We start from the raw sequence: 18,732 nt of genomic DNA, 5'->3' as shown, positions 1-18,732 counted from the left end.
ACTATGTGTATAGATAAAGACAAGTAGTACAGTATACATTAAACACATTGAGCAATGAAGATAATCAGACACAAAAGATTGCCTTACTTATTTTTTCTGGATTCTCAGTCTTGGGGCACTCTTAGACCAAGCTGGAAACAGGAAGATCCTTAAGATATTCAGGGAAGGCACTTCCAAAGACCTGTCTTGAAAGCCATGATACAATGGTACCTGCTCAGATGGGTTACTGTGGGGACTACCACAGACTCACAGGATCACAGAATACACTGAGTTGGAGGGGACCCATCAGGATCATCGAGTCCAACACCTGGCCCTGCACAGGACCAAGAGTCACATCATGTACCTGAGAGTGTTGTCTAAACACTACTTGAACTCCATCAGGCTTGATGCTGTGACGACTTCCCTAGGGAACCTGTTCCAGTGCCCAAACTTCCCCTGGGTGATGAACTTTTTCCTAATATCCAACCTAACCCTCCCCTGACACAGCCTTGGGCCATTTCCTTGGGTCCTGTCAGTAGTCCCCACAGAGCAGAGATCAGTGCCTGCCCCTCCTCCTCCCTTCACAAGGAAGTTGTAACTGCAATGAGGTTTCCCCTCAGTCTCCTCTTCTCCAAGCTGAACAGACCAAGTGACCTCAGCTGCTGCTCATATGGCTTACCCTCCAGACCCTTCACCATCCTTGTGGCCCTCCTTTGGACATTCTTTAATACCTTAATGTCTTTTTTATACTGTGGTGCCATGTGAATAACGATGTTCTTGGATAAAGTCATGAAATAGATCATGGCAGGATGCTTTACACAGTTTTGAATTGGATCCTGACATGCCCTGGCAAGTGGCAGAGCAGAAATGAGGATGGGAAGATGCATCTTGTGTATGAACAAAAATATCTTTGTGTTTTCCAGCAGCAGATGTGATCTATTGCAAACTCTGTTCTTTTGTTTTTCAGGCACTTACCTGGCCATGAGTGGGATGGCATCAGACCACAACACTTCCTCCCAGGAAGAATATGTCCCACATTATCTCCAGAAGGGAGACCCCTTTGCATCAAAGCTTTCTAGAGAAGCTGACATCATAGCTGGCTTTTATTTGACAGTAATTGGTAATGATTTTATAACTGGTCTTTGAGATATGACTGCCTGCTTGTAGCTCTCACAAAGGAAGCAGAAGCTGCTGTGCATTGATGTGTAATTACATATTTCTTCATACTAGAAAGAAAAATCTAGGAGGTAGAGGAGAAAATGCATTAGAAATACGGTGTCAACAGTTAGTGTCAACAGACAATGCTGCTCCAGATAGCCACAAGTGAGTGGCAGTGAACCTTCCAGCAAAAAGTGAATAAATGGTATTTTTTTTCTACTGATAAGTTACTACCTTATGGTTTAATTGTCTCTGAGCAGAAATGAATTTTTCCCACTATGCCATGTGGCCTGTTTTCAAAGCCTCTCTCACATGCCTGTGCAGCAGAGAATATCCTGAGATATGCTCATTTGAACCTTGCTCAGCTCCTGGCATCATCTGTCCTCTTTTACACGTTACACTGAACAATATTTTCTGCCTAGCACCCTCCCCGGCCTTCTGTGTTGCAGTCCTTCACCATGTTCAAAGTGACTTTGCAAGCATAATAAATACAACTACGTACTGGTTAGTGCACACAGATGATAGCTGGGACTGATTTCTGCATTAAGTATTCATATGCCAAGGAGTCATCATTCAGTAGGAAAAATTTGCTTTATGGAGAAGGCTGGAGTTACATCTTTTTGTGTCAGTACTTGTCTCAACTCCCAAGGGAATGGCATGAGCCTGTGTCAGGGAAGGTTTAGGTTGGATATTAGGAAAAGGTTCTTCATCCAGAGGGTGATTGGGTACTGAAGCAGGCTCCCCAGGGAAGTGGTCACAGCACCAAGCCTGACAGAATTCAAGAAGTGTTTGGACAATGCTCTCAGGCACATGAGATTGCTGGGGTGTCCTGTGCAGGGCCAGGAGTCGGAGTTCGTTGACCCATGTGTGTCCTTCCAGCTCAGGATATTCTATTCTATTCTATTCTATTCTATTCTATTCTATTCTATTCTATTCTATTCTATTCTATTCTATGCTATGCTATGCTATGCTATGCTATGCTATGCTATGCTATTCTATTCTATTCTATATTCTATTCTATATTCTATTCTATTCTGTATTCTAGAATATTCTATTCTATTCTATTCTATTCTTCTTTATATATTTAGGTTTTGTTATGTTTTATGGCTTTGGTTCATGCAGTTTCTCACAGCGATTTTCTCCTAAAGCTGAGCTAAGGACACGTAAATAACTACACCAAACTGAGCTCAGTTCAGACAGCTGAACACCAGTCTGAATACAGGGTGTACCGTATTCCTTGACATTTATCTCAGTATTGATTCAACCAGAACTTGTTCAACCAGTTCTGCACAAAATACAAGGATTGATCTGTCATTCCTACATTTATGTTTCTCATTCACTACTTTACATCCTTCCCTCCTACTCTCACGTACTGCCTTTCCTCCCAACTGATCTAAGTAATCTCTTTTCTGTAATAAAGGTATCAGAGTTATTTTTATCATTTCTCTTCTACTTATGCCTTCTGCTAATTTATCATTTTTTTCCTGCTTATGTCTATTGAAAAAAGAATTCAGAGCAGCAGAGGTGGCAGGTGAAGCTGTCTCTCAGTGCTGGTTTTGGTATCCATGCGCTGTTTTCTATGTATCCTCACTTTTCACATATATGTTTTTTCCTGCTGCTCTGCAGAGAGATGTCTTCACTGAACTGTCCAAAACATCCCCCACTTTGGGTCTTTATTCACTCTGTTAAGCAAATTTAGCTTTAATCCCAGGAAATGTATTTGAGTAGCTGCAATGAATCTTTCTAATATACACTGTGTTGCCTTGTTATGTTTACTGTATTTAGGGTAGATTTATCCTGTTAAAAAAAAAAAAAATACCCCATCAGGTAGGAAACATATTGAAAAACTCAGGTGTAATCAAATTAAGGCAAGGAACAGGAAACAAAAGTTTCCAGTGAAAAGCCAAAAGCCAATCATAAAGGCAAAGACTTCCGTGAGCAGTGTGAGGAGTCTGCAATTATAATTCAAAAAGGTCTGATAATCATTTTGATATTGGATTTATCAATAAGATTCCCACCTTCCTGATGTTGTGGACTGGACATCAGACAGCCTGTGGTGGACTCATTGCATCCAGTGGCCCAAGTCAGGGAAGTTAAAGACACAGTTCTGCTGTGTGTGTGGCTCTACACAAAATATCCCACACTTAGATCCAGATTTAACTTATTTTTCATGTGCTTGTTTTGCATTGCATTTTACTTGGTTAGTTACTTTACCCTTATGGCCATTACACACTCCAGTAGCAGCTTTCATTAGAGGGAATTATGGTCTTCACATATGCATGTAAATGCTGCATTTGCATCTTCCTTGGACTTGGATCTGTAGAATAAGACACCACCGGTACCTGGCACAGATATTTTTAATTCCTTTTAGCAATCATTGCACTGTTTTTAAGCACCAAGCTGCTGCTCAGTTGTGACATCAGCCATTTCAGCAACTAGACCATTTCTAGACCAGCACAGCAATGTTTTAGACATTGTATATCATACAGTAATGCACATGAAGTGGCCAAAGGCCAAGAGAAGTGCAGAACCCTCCACTCCCCCTCCTCCCTTCTCACCCTTTTGTAGGGATTTGTGTGAAGGAGAGTGTGATAGTTTTTACCAGTAAAGTACAATTTCACCTTATGGCTCAGCCTCTAAGAGAGGAAATTAAACAAAACCGATGGAAGGACCAATGCCAGGTCTTCTGTGTTTGTGAATAGATGGGGCAAAGTAACCTTTAAGCACATTTTTCTTAAAAAAAAAAAATAAAGCTTGGCTTGGATTGATTCTTCTCATGTGAGCTACAGCTCACAAGGTTGATTTAGTGTAGTGCCTTGGGGATGCCACCATTACCACCTCCTGCTGTGCAGGTCCAGATTTTAGTACCCACTCATGTTTAGGTGGATAGCAACATCTTAGTAATATCTTGGACTTGAGAACTTAGAAGGAAATTCATCGTCATTGTTCTCAGGTAAATCTCTGAGTAGCTTTTTTTACTTACTGCAAAAAACCCAAAACAACGAACAACTCAAATTTCCTTTTCCATTAAGCTGGTTTCTGGCAATTCAAAGCATCCACATCTATGTTGGGACATAAAGCACTGCTCTGTAAAGTTTTTGGGTGGTAGATAGTGGAGAAGGAAGCTTGCCTCTATGAAGCTATTCACTGACATCAAATTGCACACTGCAAGATTGCTAAGGCTGCAAATTTGCTTTAATTGGCAGCTTTACAGTTAATCACAGCTCCCAAGTGTCCAAAACAGTAAGCAAAACCTCTGTGCTCTAATAGCTCTTGTGCATAGCTGTGCCTTGGGGTAACCCTGCAGTATTGCAGATTTTACTTTATAAATTGTGTGTGTAATCTACAGAAGATAGAAAACCAAGCTGGAGCATTCAGTTCCTGTAACCAATGAGGGTATGGAGAAAAGGAGGCTCAGGGGAGACGTTATCACTCTCCACGATGACCTGAAAGGATGTTGTAGTCAGGTAGGGGTTGGTCTCTTCCCCCAACAAGTGATAGGACAAGAGGAAATGGATTCAAATTGCACCAGGGGAGGTTTAAATTAGATATTAGGAAAAATTTCTTCACTGAAAAAGTGGTTCAGCAGATGGAATAGGCTGCCCAGTGAAATGGTGGAATCATCAACCCTGAAAGTGTTTAGAAAACAAGTAGACATTGGACTTGATGATCTTGGAGGTCTTTTCCAATCTGAATGATCCTATAATTATGTGTCTGGGTTTTTTGTTATAACTTGTGGTTCAGACTGAACTTGTCACCTTCAGTTCAGTGGCAGCACTGAACTGTGTTCCCTACTCCTTTGCAGATCCCTTCCAAGAAAATTGTGGCCCCTCTTGAGGATGGCCTGTGTGGACATCCTGATAGCAGTGAGAGGGAAGCCAGGAGGTGGGAAGCCAGGACTGCTATTGCACATCTTTTTGCCCTTGAGGTGTGTAAGGTGCAAATGAGTTTAAAATTTCTTTCAAAAAGGGGAAGAAGCTGCACTGTGGCTGAACAAGGCTGCGATGCTATCAGGCAACTTGGCAGAGCTTTAGGGTCAGACTGGTTCTACAGCTGAAGTATTGCAATTTGAAATAGAAGTACTATTTTTTTGTCTTTGAAGAAAATCAGGGGTCTTAACCAATCTGTGCTAAATTCTTTGTGAGCACATGATCCTTTTTCCTGATTAGTTCATTTCCATGTGTAGTTTTTTTAATTGTCTAGAAAAAAAATAAATCAAACTATGCATGTGGTTTTGAGAATCCAATTCTTTTTACTTTGTCACTTCCCCCACCAGCTTTTTCATCACTGGCTTGATTGATTCTCTGTATGGCCAGGCAGGGTGACAAACTACTGAGTGGAGGCCTGCTGGCTGCCAGCTCCTCTGAAACCCTGTGGCGACTAACTATTGATTTGCAAACTGTTGCTGCATGCTTCCTCAGCATGTTATGAAACAGCTTAATTGAAAAAAAAAATCCTGAACTATCATTTTGGTTTTTTTTTTTTTCATTTTCTCTAGTGGTTTAGTACTGCTGTCAGTTGGAGAAACGGAAGCTTATTTCTTTAGTTTACTACTTTTAAACACTTTCCCCTCTTGCTGCAGGTCGTGTATCTCAACCTGGCTCTTTCTCTGCAGGTGTCACTTTTTTAGTTATCACATCCTTGGCTCTTTGTATATATGTAATAGTGCTGCAGTGCCGTGGACTGTTTACCCTGAACTGTTCACTCCTGGAAAAGAGCCTTTATTTTATAACTGAAGAGTCTTTTTCCCCTGTTTCCAAACTACCAGACCTGGAGATTGCACCAGCAAGGTCTCCAGCTAACTGCTAGGAAAATCATTTAATAGAAGGGGAAATGGAGCATTAGATGCTCCTCTAAGGAGATTATAAAGTTTTGATCACTGAGGAGTTAAAAAAGAATTCAGATAAGCAATTGTCAATGAAAGTATAGACATAAATTAATCACTGGGCCCCTTCCAGATGCAGGATTAGGAGGTCAGTGGGCTGGGGCTCTCTGGAACATTGTTATTAATAATTAGCAGTTGCTTTAGAGGCTTGCCTGATGGAGATGTCTCTCTAGACTGCCAGTCAGTTGAAAAAGATTCAGGAAAATGTCAAGTGCTTTCAAAAAGTATTTCAAATTGGATGCTGACACTCTAGTTATCTAAAATATCACTGGAGAGAAAAATGGCAATAAGAGAGAAAAGGATTAAAATACATAAAAAAATTCTCACGACATTGAGATTCATTGACTTAGCTGCAAGGAAGAAAATAATTCATATGAATACTTCTTTCTGCTTATAATTCAGATTAAATTTGTAGAGCCATAAGAGTAGATTGTTCTTTAAATTTAATTAACCACGGGTAAATCAAATTTACTGTGAAAACTTAAGATCAATAATAAGCCAGCTTCTGTCCTGTCTGTTTTTTTTAAAATAATCTAGAAAACAATACTGTCAATATAAAAATAAGAAGAGGGTCCAATTAGTGTTGCATTTAATACCAAAAAATTAAAAATCAAAGTATTTTTGTCCTGAGTTTGGTAAACTCTTGGCTCTATGGTTACATGTCTTGGTTATATGTCTTGGTAAGCAGTCTGATTTTAGCCTCTGAGAACCATTTTTCTCTCTGCCTCATGGATGTTCCCAGGTTGGGCTTCTCAATTTTTTGAGGACATGGCACCCTTGCAAGGGGATTGTTCCATTGATGGGCCACGGTAAATAATTAAATACCCATTTAAATACTGGTCTATTAATTACTGAATTACCCAATTAATTACTAAATAATTAAATTACTGAGCTTCAATTCCTGAGGTCTGGCCTGACAGAAGATTCTGATGAAAATTATGTGGTATTCAAAGGTGCAGTATTTGGAGAGGTCAGAGTTGCTGGGAGGCTTGGAGGGCTGCTGGGGTCTTTTAGAAACATAGAATACAGCTGAGTTTGCCCCAGCAGAGCCATGTGGACGAAGACATCACAAAAAGTGACTTTGCTGCCTCATCAACAGAGGAAAGTTGGCGTATTTATGACTTCTTTGAAGTAGTGTGGTGAGTGGGCCTCAGCTGGTAGCCAAGCGCCCAGAATGACCCTCACAGTGGGATAGGGAGGAAATAGGCAGAGAAAAAACAGTGGAGATGAAACCAGGGTGGAGGTAAAGACAGGGAGATCCATCCCCAGTTACTGAAGTGGCAAACAGACTCATTGAGGGGAATTTAATTTAGAATCATAGAATTAAAGAATGGTTTGGGTTGGAAGGGACTTTAAAGATCATCCAATTCCAATCCCCAAACTTCCAACCCCCCAAACTTAACATTTAATTATTGTTTACGTAGGGAGAAACAAAGATGACAAACATAAAGTACTTAAGGAGAACACCTTTTCTCGGGCTTCTCTGAGTTGAACTCCTGTCCAAAATCTTCCTCGTTGCCATTGTAGGTCCCTTTGGTGAGACAATGTCAGGGCAGGAGGTTGGGGTTTCTGTCATTCTTTGCTCTTCAGTCTTTTCTTCTGTGTTTCCCTCCTTCTTACTTGTCTCCTCTGCTCTGGTGTGAGACTCTATGGGCAAAGGTCCCTTTGGGTTTTCCACCTTTGGGTGTGATTCTTGCTTCATGAAAGGGATGTTGTGTGTGCTGTCCTGTGTTTCCTCAGCAAAACCCTCATGCTGAACTTAAACCTGAGTTAGTGAAGAAACATTTTTCTTTATGGGAAATGGAAACCCTACAGTTTTTGGTACCGGTGTGATTAATTCCATGGGTGATCAACCACTTGCAGTGTGGTTCTCTGTGGTTGCTTAGGTGGTGATATGGAAAAAAAAGATGTCAGCCAACAAGAAATGGGTCCCTGCTCATGCACTGAATTCCACCTGGAAGTTAAAATCAGATTAATCAGATTAATTTTATTGTTTTTCTTTCTGATTATAGAAATTAATTTTATTGTAAAATTCAAGATTTCATATTAATATCTTAATTTACATCCCTCTACCTCTGATTACAACATATAATAAATTTAAGATTGGTCACACAGGAGTCCTTATGGTTTGTGAGAAAAAATGGGATTGACAATAACAGAGGAATTATGGGATTTCTGTTGAGAACATTCAGTCAATAGTTGTGCAGACTCAGGTGGTGAAGGCAATGCTCTGCTGCAGAGGGGAAAATAGTATTTGCTGAGGGAGGGAGGTGTCTGTAGTCGATGCCTCTATGAGCTGCATAATGACAATGAGATGACCATGTTTCAGAGTAAAATGTCCAGCCTTAGGACCACAGATTTAGGCTGAAAATATCAGGGAATTTCACAAGGAAGATGGGGTATTGCTGTTTTTGAGGAGGCTTCTAATTTGATTGTTATTCTGTTTTTCATTATTTTCATTATTACAGGGATCCTTTCAACCTTGGGAAATGGGTATGTTATTTTTATGTCCTCAAAGCGAAAAAAGAAGTTGAGACCTGCTGAGATAATGACTGTTAATTTAGCAGTGTGTGATCTGGGCATTTCAGGTAATTCCATGTCTTTGTTTTCACTCATTTTTACTATCCCACCATCCTTTCTGGCAGCAGCAAGAGGCATTCCTCCGAAAGTCAAGGAAGCCCCAAAGGCCTTTTGCTACTGATATTTCTGCTCTCTTATTTGCATATAAATAACATGGAAGGATGGAAAACAACATTCCTGAACAACTTGATGGGAAGAAATTAACAGTACAGAGGAAAAAATAGGGTTGATTTTATCAATCAGGCAAAACACCTGCTCATCCCAGCACTGGGCAACGTCTCCAAAAACAGTTTCCATGTGCACCCTGGCACAATAACCACAAAATAGCTCAGTATTACAGGCACAGAAAACTATGTTTTCTTGCTGTAGGATGCAATAGAAGGGATCCAAGTGCCTCAAAAATACATGTTTGGCCAAATAATTGGAAAAAGCCAGTAGTCACCAGCCTACCAAAGCTAATAGTTTTCTCTCTAGTTACCACCCTCCTTTATGCCTGGATCAGAAAAATAAGCATTTGTGTCAATCTGTAGAGTAAGAGCAACAGCAGCCAACTGGGAGGATTTTTATTTCAACCCCACAGTCTGGATGTCCTGGCACAGAAGGAGAGAGCTTTGGAAAAGTTTATACAGAGTTGCAGACTCAAGAGCCTCTGGAGATTGTTGTTTTGGCTCTTGACATGAGTCTCTCACTCAGCTGCTCATGGCTACGTGCAGATGCAGGAGAAGGGCAGGATGTCCTTTAGAAAAGGATATTTTGGATGGCAGGCACTCCAATACATATAAAGACCCATCTGATCATGGGATCTCCCCCATGCAATATAAATGGCAATATATTCCCATGCTCCCAAAGTCATCTGTCCCCTGTGTGTTGTACACACTGGGAGCCCTGCCCTCAGCTGCAGTGCACTGTTTTCCTGCCCTCATCTCTGCCAAATGCTGCTGCTCTCATGCAAATGCCCAAAATAGCACTGAACAATATGAAATGGTGGCTCCCAGTCTCCCCTGACTGATGCCTGTTATGCTCTCATGGCACAAGGCTAAGGATTTGCTCACCCCTGCAAATTCCAGGGGTTTGGATCAGTAAACATGGATTTCTGAAGGAAATACGAATTCGGTAGAAGAAAGATGTTAATACAAATATCATTGCTACCACACAGAAAAATCCCAAGATTTCTTTGGCATTTCTGCCGTGGAGTCATTATTTCCATCTTTCAACATTTAGAAGTTAAGGAGAAAAAAACAAAATGTTTTTTTACTCTTCTGTGATACTCTCATTTCCTTTGTGTCTTTAAGAGTCTGTCTTACATTATAAATCTCATGTTTGACTCTTATGATTGTCACTCCAATGATAGGAAGTTCTTCAGGAGAATTTCCCTAGCTATATATTTTGACTGTTGCCCAGAGAAGCTGTGGATACTCCATCCCTGAAGTATTCAAGGATGGGTTGGATGGGGCTCTGAGCAGCCTGGTCTAGTGGGAGGTAACCATATCCAATACAGGGGGATTGGAACTATTTGATCTTTAAGAACTCTTGCAAGACAAACCATTCTATAATTTGATGAGTTTAATAGGTAACTCCTAACCACGCAAACTGTAGGTCTCAACCATGCAAATTACAGCTAGTTTGGGAGCCTTCTTAGCATGAGGGCTGACAGCTTCTCTCTTAAGGTGTGTCAACACCATACTACCTGGTCACCTTGCTTTCTTCCATGGGGAATCTCAATCTATCTGTGTGTTTAAGTTTTGGAATTAAAAATAATTGTAATTGGCACAGCCATGTGGCTTTTTCTTCCTTCTCTAATGTTTTTTTGCTAACTGACGATGTTCACCTGAGAAATGTGATGTATTCAATCTGCTGGACTGATTGGAATGAAGATGGGATTTTTTTTCCCCCAGGATCTTCACATTTCACACACTTATCTTGGCACCTTGTTCAAGAAACAAGTTCTGCCATGGTCCTGTTTCCTGCAGATTTCCACAGGGTGGCACCAGCCCCTCGTTCAAAGCTGCATCGGGCTCTTTTTGCACTGACACCGTGCTCTGAGCTGCTCCGAGTCCTGCTGCTGAAGAGAAATTTGATTTTGTGCAAATAAATGTGTTGGCCTTTAAAGCTGGCAATCATTTACGTGAGTAAAGTTGCTGACTGTTAGCATATGTCCCAGACCTTGCCATATTTAATGTTTTTCTTGAAACTTAATCACTGAGGTCAGCTTTTGCTTGAAAAATTAGAAGTGCATTTATTCTGCTCAGAGAAAAGCACAGCATACATTGACCCAAGCACAACTTTCAGGCTCAGGCAGAACTTTCCTTACAGGCTTAGGCTAAAGGAAAACAATCTCAAAATACTTTGTTTAAAAATAAATCTGGTTTTGATGGGTTTTCAATCATGATGTTTTTGGCATAAAGATGGAGCAAAGGCCATTTTATGCAATATTTGTTTTTGGTAGAAATGTTTTAATTTTCTACTAATACTGAAAACAGAATGTTTAGTTTTATGTCCAGTTTGATGCAAAATGGAATATTTTTGGGAACAATTCAACATATTTTCCTGCAGATCACTTCAACATAATAGAGACTTTTATCTTCACTTCTATGAACAGGTTACCTTGTGGGAATTACAGTTTGCAAGACCCTCTTTATAAACCAATTCACTGAGCTGCTATGACATTACAGACACTGTGGTTCAGCCAGGGAAATTAGCCCAGGGCAGCTGAGATGTTTTCAAATCCTTGAGGTGCTCTGGCTACTCCTGTGGAGGAAGGAATACAGTCACAGGAATGTGGAGTTCAATATTTAATGTTGTTTGAATATTGCAGTTGAACTGTTCAGGCTTGGGAGCATTTCAGGTCAGTCTGGTAATTAGAAATGAAAGATTTGGAAAATATGCTGATGTTCCTAGATTATAAATTTTTGAGTTTTCTGTTCCATTAACATTGTTTTTTTTTCTTTGTCTGGTTTTTGACCAAAAAAAAATATTAATAATCAGAAGGTAGTGGTAATTTTCTAACTAGAAAATACAAATTTCAAACTTTCTTATTTTTATAATGCTTACAAAGAATATGAATAAGGTAAATCTGATTTAATGTGAGAATGGAACATTTGTCTCAGCTTCACTTCCTCCATAATGCACCCCTCAGTTTTACAAATGGAGGAATGAGCTGAAGTGCCACTAAGACAGAGCCTCAAAAATATTATATGTTATATATTTCCCCTCTTTTGGGGGAAACTTAGAAAGTTTTGATATCTGTGACCAGGTGGCTTGTTGAGAGGCACCAAGGAAATGTGTGGCATGGACAGGAGCTGAAACTACTTCTGCAGTTCAACCATAGCAGAATCTTTCCTTCTCATCTAACACTTCACTATGTATCCTATTGTTGGGCCTTGACAGGTTTGTAAAAGTCCTTTTTGAAAGCAAATTTCTTTATCTTGTGCTTCAAGACACTCAGTGGACAATCCTAGGGATGTAGATTAGATCTGTGCCTATTTCAAGCCCAGACTCACCCATCACCTGTACTTTTTGGATACTGACATGTGTTTACATGTGGACTTAACATATTCTGAAGTTTTCATAACAGGAAGAACTTGCCCATGGTGGGTACCAGAATATTGGTTTACTTCTGTTTCCTGTGGCTACAGCATAGCACCTATTTCCAGCAATTCTGCAGACTTGGCTCATCCTACCACAGTGTTGATGCTATGGGATGTAGCTAGAGCTGTCTTAGGCTTAGTCTTGTGGATGGAGGGCACATGAGTCATAGAATCACAGAACACTTCGGGTTGGAAGGGACCTTAAAGATCATTTGGTTCCAAACCCCCCAAATGGGCAGCAACACCTTCGCTAGACCAGGTTGCTCTAAGACTCATTCAACCTGGCCTTGAACACTTCCAGGGATGGAGCATCCACAGCTTCTCTGGGTAACCCATGCCAGCGCCTCACCACCCTCACAATAAAGAATTTCTTTCTAATATCTCATCCAAATTTACCCTCCTTCCGCTTTAAGTCCTCGCATCTACTGTGCCTGAAGCCTCCTCTTGACATTGAAGTTTTGTCCAAAGGAGAGGGTTTGCCTTTCTGAAAAAGGGTGGTTTTATCGATGATGGGGTTTATCAGTCAACTGACACTCTCTTCTCCTTTTTTGAAGTTGTAGGCAAACCTTTCAGTATCATCTCCTTCTTCTGTCACCGCTGGATGTTTGGATGGATAGGCTGCCGCTGGTATGGATGGGCTGGTTTCTTCTTTGGCTGTGGGAGCCTTATTACCATGACAGCTGTCAGCCTGGACAGGTACCTAAAAATCTGCCACTTGTCCTATGGTAAGACAACTCTATATCTATATATGGAGATAACTATATTATCTATGACTACAGAGGAATCATATGAAGTGCTATAGTTTATTACACTGAAATCACATTTAAGCTCTTCAGAATGCTTTTGTAAAATATAGAGGAGAATACATAGATAAGAGAAACACATTTTCATGATCCAAGTAATCCCAGTTAAATTTTTTTTACTGGACATAACATCTTCACTGTTGTCTCTCTGCTGTCTGCTTAAGCCATGAGTTTTCATAATCCATCATAGATAAACCATTTTCAGACAGGCAACAAACTCAGCATGGGGGAGTTATATCAAAATTTATTACTAACAAAATAAAACCTGTAGAAATGAAGAAGCAAATAAATACACAGTATTAATACAATTTCTACCACTCCTGGGGCCCTCCCATATCAGTCCAGAAGAACCTTCAGGGCAGGAGGGATCTTCTGCATCCCCACCAGCTGCTCGGCCTCTGCCGAGGGCTCCTCCTGGGCTGCGAGGGAGCACTTGCTGCACCAGGTCTGCATCGTGAGCTACAGGGAGTCAAAGCTTTCGAGTCCTTTTCCCCTGCTTCGTGAAGGTTCCCCCCAGGAAGTAAGATTTAGGGACTTCTCCACTTCGAACCTGCTTGATTTGGCTTCTCTTTGTCTCAGCTGTAGCATCAGCTGGGCTGCCAGGTGGCAGGAGGGGCCATCCTCTGCATTCCTCATCCTTTGGCTTTTGGCTGCCCTGGTCCAAACCTCAGCAGGGGCACCTCTGAGCTCTCAGTTTGTCTCTCTCTCCAGTCTCAGCTCCAGTCACCCTCTCCCCCCGCCATGGCAGGGGAGGTGGCAGCGAGACTGCTTGAAGTTTCTCTCTCCTCTGCCTGGAATTCTTTCTGCTCTGCTTCATGATCACTGCTGCTGCCTCCCCCACTCACAGGGGGGAAAACGGTGAAGGAATGTTGTAGCCCTGGCCATAGCACCAGGGTTACGGCGTGCCCAGGGGCACCCCAAATGCGGGGCTCCCCTTGGTTACCTCATGGCTCCAATTCTCTCTGTCAAACAGCTTCTCTTTGGTCTGTGTAATATGCTAAATTCTCAGGGGCACTCTGATTGGCTCAACACCAAGAACACCACCCCTGGAGTTAACCACTTTCCCACTGCAGGGAAAAAGCCTTTTTCAAATTAAGACAATGAGGCATAACACGAGCTGGAGGGCCTTGCTCAGGATCACTAATGATACCTGAAAAGAGGCAAGATTAACACTACAGAGTTGTTGTAAAACAGTTGACCAAACTCGTACTTTATAGAATCATAGAAGAATAGAATGGTTTGGGTTGAAGGGACCTTAAAGACTATGCAGTTCCACCCCCCTGCAGGGACAGCTTCCACTAGACCAGTTTGCTCAGAGTTACATCTAACCTGGCATTGAACACTTCCATGTGACATGGCATGTTCAATCGTGCCAGATACATCTGGGTATGAGCTTGTAACTCTGGAATTATCTTGCAGGTACCTGGCTGAAGAGACATCATGCATTTGTCTGTCTGGCAATAATCTGGGCCTATGCCATGTTCTGGGCTACGGTGCCTTTTGCTGGGGTGGGGAGCTACGCCCCTGAGCCATTTGGAACCTCCTGCACTCTGGACTGGTGGCTGGCACAGGCTTCGGTGGCTGGACAGGTTTTTGTTCTCAGTATTCTCTTCTTCTGCCTCCTGCTCCCAACTGCGGTGATTGTGTTTTCCTATGTCAAAATAATTTTGAAAGTCAAATCCTCCACCAAAGAAGTCGCTCACTACGATACCAGGATTCAGAACAGCCACATACTTGAAATGAAGCTGACCAAGGTAGGAGCATTTACCTCGGTTTGATTTGTTGTGTCACAGAAGCAGGTTTGGAGACAATAGGATGATGCCTTGAAGGTGTTTCTTGTAGCTTTCTCCTTTGTTGCTGTCAAGATGGGAAACACAGGAGTGGAAACATAATTCTGTGATTAGAGCACTCAAGTCCCTGAGATCATGGCTCACTCTGAAGCTCTGTCACAGCTTTCCTGTGTGACCTTACAAGTCATATCAACTCCCTGTGTCCTTGTTCCCCACCATAAAGCACCCTTTGCTTTCAGGAAAAGTTGTAAAGATTAATTTAAGGTGTTCGAGGTGCACAGAAATTATAACAGAAAATAGATAAGGAGCAGATTTTGTAGCAGGGAAATAAAACTTTAAGACAGTTTACGTTCCTCTGTTAATGAAGATATAAACTAAAATCAGTCCTGTGACATTGCAATTGTTTTTATGCAAATAATTTATCATTTAAGTTCAGCCCTGTGATAAAAATACACTGAAGTACTAAGATTAATTTTGCATCTTAGACCATATCCTGTTTTTCCTTAAGATTGAATCTATTTTCTCTTTGGCAATGGTGACAGCCATGAGCCTTGATACTGGTTATTGTGCCAGCAAATCTCTCAAAATAAAGACTTGTGTTGAACAAACCGAGATTCCTTAGCTGTAAAAAATTCGCCAGCCTCTGTAAGCCATGCCAAGAGAGAGACAAGCAGCAACTTTTGCTTGGCTGATCAAATTTTATTACATTTTTTTTTGTGAGTTAAACTGAAAATTATATAACATAGAACAATAAGGGACAATATGTCTAAACATATTAGAGAATCTCAGCTGGTACCTGTACAACCAGTGCTGCCAATACAGCTGGTACAGCTGTACTTGCCTTTCAAAGGGGTGTTTCAATACGGTACTTTTTTGTGGTTATTCAGCAAATTTCCTTTGAAGAACAATGCAAACTTTTGATTTGAGGCTGCAGATTTATTTTTGCCATATTGGAGGGATCGCATAAAACTTCAATGTGATCTGAGTTGAAGCACTAGTAGTTGTCCCTCCTGTCTTGGATCCACAGTGGGGAACATAATGTTAGGATAAATATAAATATGGAAAATGAGTCTCCCTTATAACCCATTTGACTCCAGAGCACAATTTAAAACAAAAAGACTGTGTTTGAGACCCTTGGCTCACATGAACATCACTTCCTTCAGTGACAGACAACAAAAAAATGTACAGAAAAGATTATGCAGCATCCAAAATCCTTTTACTTTCTGGTGATTTTTTTTTCCTAATCCTGCTAATTGCCTTATTCCAAATGAGTGCACTTGTAGTACTCCCAGTCTGGATGCAGCAACAGCCTGTCAATGGCAGCAGTATAATGGCAGGTGTTCTTCAGAATGTATTATTGCATGATGTCATCTTAAACTATACCAGACTGTGTCTGAGTGCAGACAGGCTGGTTCAGGTAGAGTATATAAATCTCCAATTTTAGCCCCAAACACTTTATTAAACATTTATACTAAACTTTCTTATAGTTACATTTCCTCGTATTATAAGGAAGTCCTTTACTAATTTACTGGGAACATGTTATCAGAACTGAAACATTTGCTGGAAATATGCTTTTTTAGACTATCTACATATCTTAATGGAGTACAAATCCATGATATGGCTTAGAAGAAAGATAACTAAACATTGTACTAGCATTGTCAGTTTTAATTATATTCTCAATTTTCAGAAGATCTTTTTCGCAGCTCTGATATTATCTGTAAGTTATCCTAAAAAAAAAAAAAAGAGATTCTGTGTTTCGAAAGGACTCTCCTCCTTAAATAATTTAAATCCAGTGTCAAATGATTATAATTTTCTGAGATCTCATTAAGTTTCCTCATCTTTAGCCATTTTTAAAGGTCTGTGATTACAGACTCATTAACTACTCTGTGTCAGGTGAAAGAAAAACAGGCACTAGATAAAGATGTGTGACAGATTTTCTTCATATTGAAAATTTACCTGAAGCAAGTCATCATTTTTCTTTTCCATTCAGTGTCATGTTACCTTGCATTCTGCCCTGCTCTGTGCCGTGCTTCCAGTGTCTCTCTGTGCTGGATAAACCTCCTCCTCTCTTTTCTCCTCTCACAAGGTGGCAATGTTGATCTGCGCAGGATTCCTCATTGCCTGGATCCCCTACGCCGTGGTCTCAGTCTGGTCAGCCTTTGGACAGCCGGATTCAGTTCCCATTCAGTTTTCAGTGGTACCAACACTGCTTGCAAAGTCAGCAGCCATGTACAACCCAATTATTTACCAGGTCATAGATTGTAAATTTGCCTGTTGCCGGTCAGGAGAACTGAAAGCGAAGAACTCTTTGAAGAAATCAAGGTAATTTCTTCTTTGAAAAGTAGGATGTCTTTAATTACACAACATTCCAAAAAATACCAAACTAAGATCTACCAAGGATCACAGCTCTATGAAGCTTATTTCTTGTTTTTAAGCATGACTTATTTGGGGTATTTCTTGCCATGGGAATTTGTGAAGAGGCTCTAGATGTATAAAGAGAAGCAAGGAGACAGTCCTTACTTTTAGATCCAGCTGCAACTCCATTAATATAGTTTGGAAAAAAGACCCACTGCTTTTAGTGGTTTTGGGATCAAGCCTGTCGTGTCATCATATGATTTTCCTCCAGAAGGTGTTGATGACCTCTATTACCAGTGAAGTAAATGGAAGAGAATTGTGCTAATTCCTTACATAATTAACCTGTTAATACTATGTCTTTCAGCTACAGAATCAGCAGGGAGAGACAATAGTTCCTTAATCACCCTGTAGGTAACATTCACACCAAAAAACCAAGCCCAAACTCAACAAATCAAAGTATAATAAGGTCTCATAAGAAAACTCCTTTCTATTTACAACTTTCAGGCAAAATTTATGATGAACACCAGTGGAGTTCCTGAAAACACTAATTATGCACTTGGAGGAAAAGTGCTTCTAATTCTGCATTACCCTAGACAAGTACCTTGCTTCTATGATTGAACAATGAGAAAATGATGGGTGTTAATCTGGCAGTGTAGACTGACACAAAGGCCACCAATGCCATACCACATATAAGTGACTGCGAAACATTAGAATTCCAGTAATTTTCTTGAAAGGCCTAAAACGTATGTGCCTCAGCACGTACTTATTAGAGGCATGAAGGACAACTTTATCATTCATATTATTCCCTTATCACTTCCAGCATTTTTTGACGTGTTACTCAGAATGAGTCAACATCTTGAGCTTCCACAGCTTCTCATAGCAGATCATTCCATAATCTTGCACTCAGATTTACTTTGTCTGCAGAACATATAGAGTATAAACATGTTTTAAATGTTTACAGTTTACTAAAAACCCTTCTACAGTTTTAGTCAAGTGAGAGACAAATCCAAAGTAGCCTTCAGTGAATCTTTGGTGGCTGGATTTGTGTTTAACCTCCAAGTTATCCCTCTGAAGGAGGTTTCACCTAGTCCCTGATGCTGAATGCAAGTTGGCTTTCCTAGGCCTGTGCAGTGAACGAAATGATCTGGAGAAACCACTTCCCAGAATGAGGAACTTAATTTCCAGCTTGGTATGAACAAAATGATCATTGCCCCTTCTCTGTCCCACAGGACATACACCATATCTGCACACAGAGACTCGATGGTGATGAACGAAACCCAGCTGGAAGCATGAAGGCTCATTTCAATACAGAAAATGAAAACCTGATGACAAACAACTCTACTGGCTCAAGCTCCTCTTTCTGTAAATTAATTAAAACATGGTGATAGTTTTACTTTACTCCCTAGTCCTCAGTACAATGTAGTTCTTTCCATCTTGACCAAAATAGTGGGATTAAAGATGGGAAAATATTTTGAGTACTCAGAGGAAGAAGAAAGAGAGAAATTTTGTTTTTATAAAAAATTTGTATTCACTTCAGATGCTATAAAATGCCTTTTTTTTCTTTTCTTTTTATGACTAACAGAAGTGATAGCTTG

The 18,732-nt window shown here is 40.6% G+C and overlaps 1 protein-coding gene across 1 annotated transcript; it reads left to right on the top strand.

The window, feature by feature from the left end:
- Positions 1 to 953: 953 nt before the first annotated feature.
- OPN5 (opsin 5) lies at positions 954 to 18,442 on the top strand. Its single transcript, XM_051810532.1, has 6 exons — positions 954 to 1,099; positions 8,491 to 8,610; positions 12,750 to 12,914; positions 14,412 to 14,746; positions 16,869 to 17,104; positions 18,367 to 18,442. Exons 1-6 carry the CDS (start codon positions 961 to 963, stop codon positions 18,428 to 18,430), a joined length of 1,059 nt encoding a protein of 352 aa, XP_051666492.1. The 5' UTR covers positions 954 to 960; the 3' UTR covers positions 18,431 to 18,442.
- The last annotated feature ends 290 nt before the right edge of the window (positions 18,443 to 18,732 follow it).

The sequence above is a fragment of the Manacus candei genome, unplaced genomic scaffold (genome assembly GCF_025592945.1).
Source record: "Manacus candei isolate 608988 ecotype Guabito, Panama unplaced genomic scaffold, ASM2559294v1 h1tg000007l, whole genome shotgun sequence".
Taxonomy (NCBI): Eukaryota; Metazoa; Chordata; class Aves; order Passeriformes; family Pipridae; genus Manacus; species Manacus candei.
Note: the sequence above shows the minus strand (reverse complement) of the source record. Positions and strands in the feature narration are given on the sequence as shown.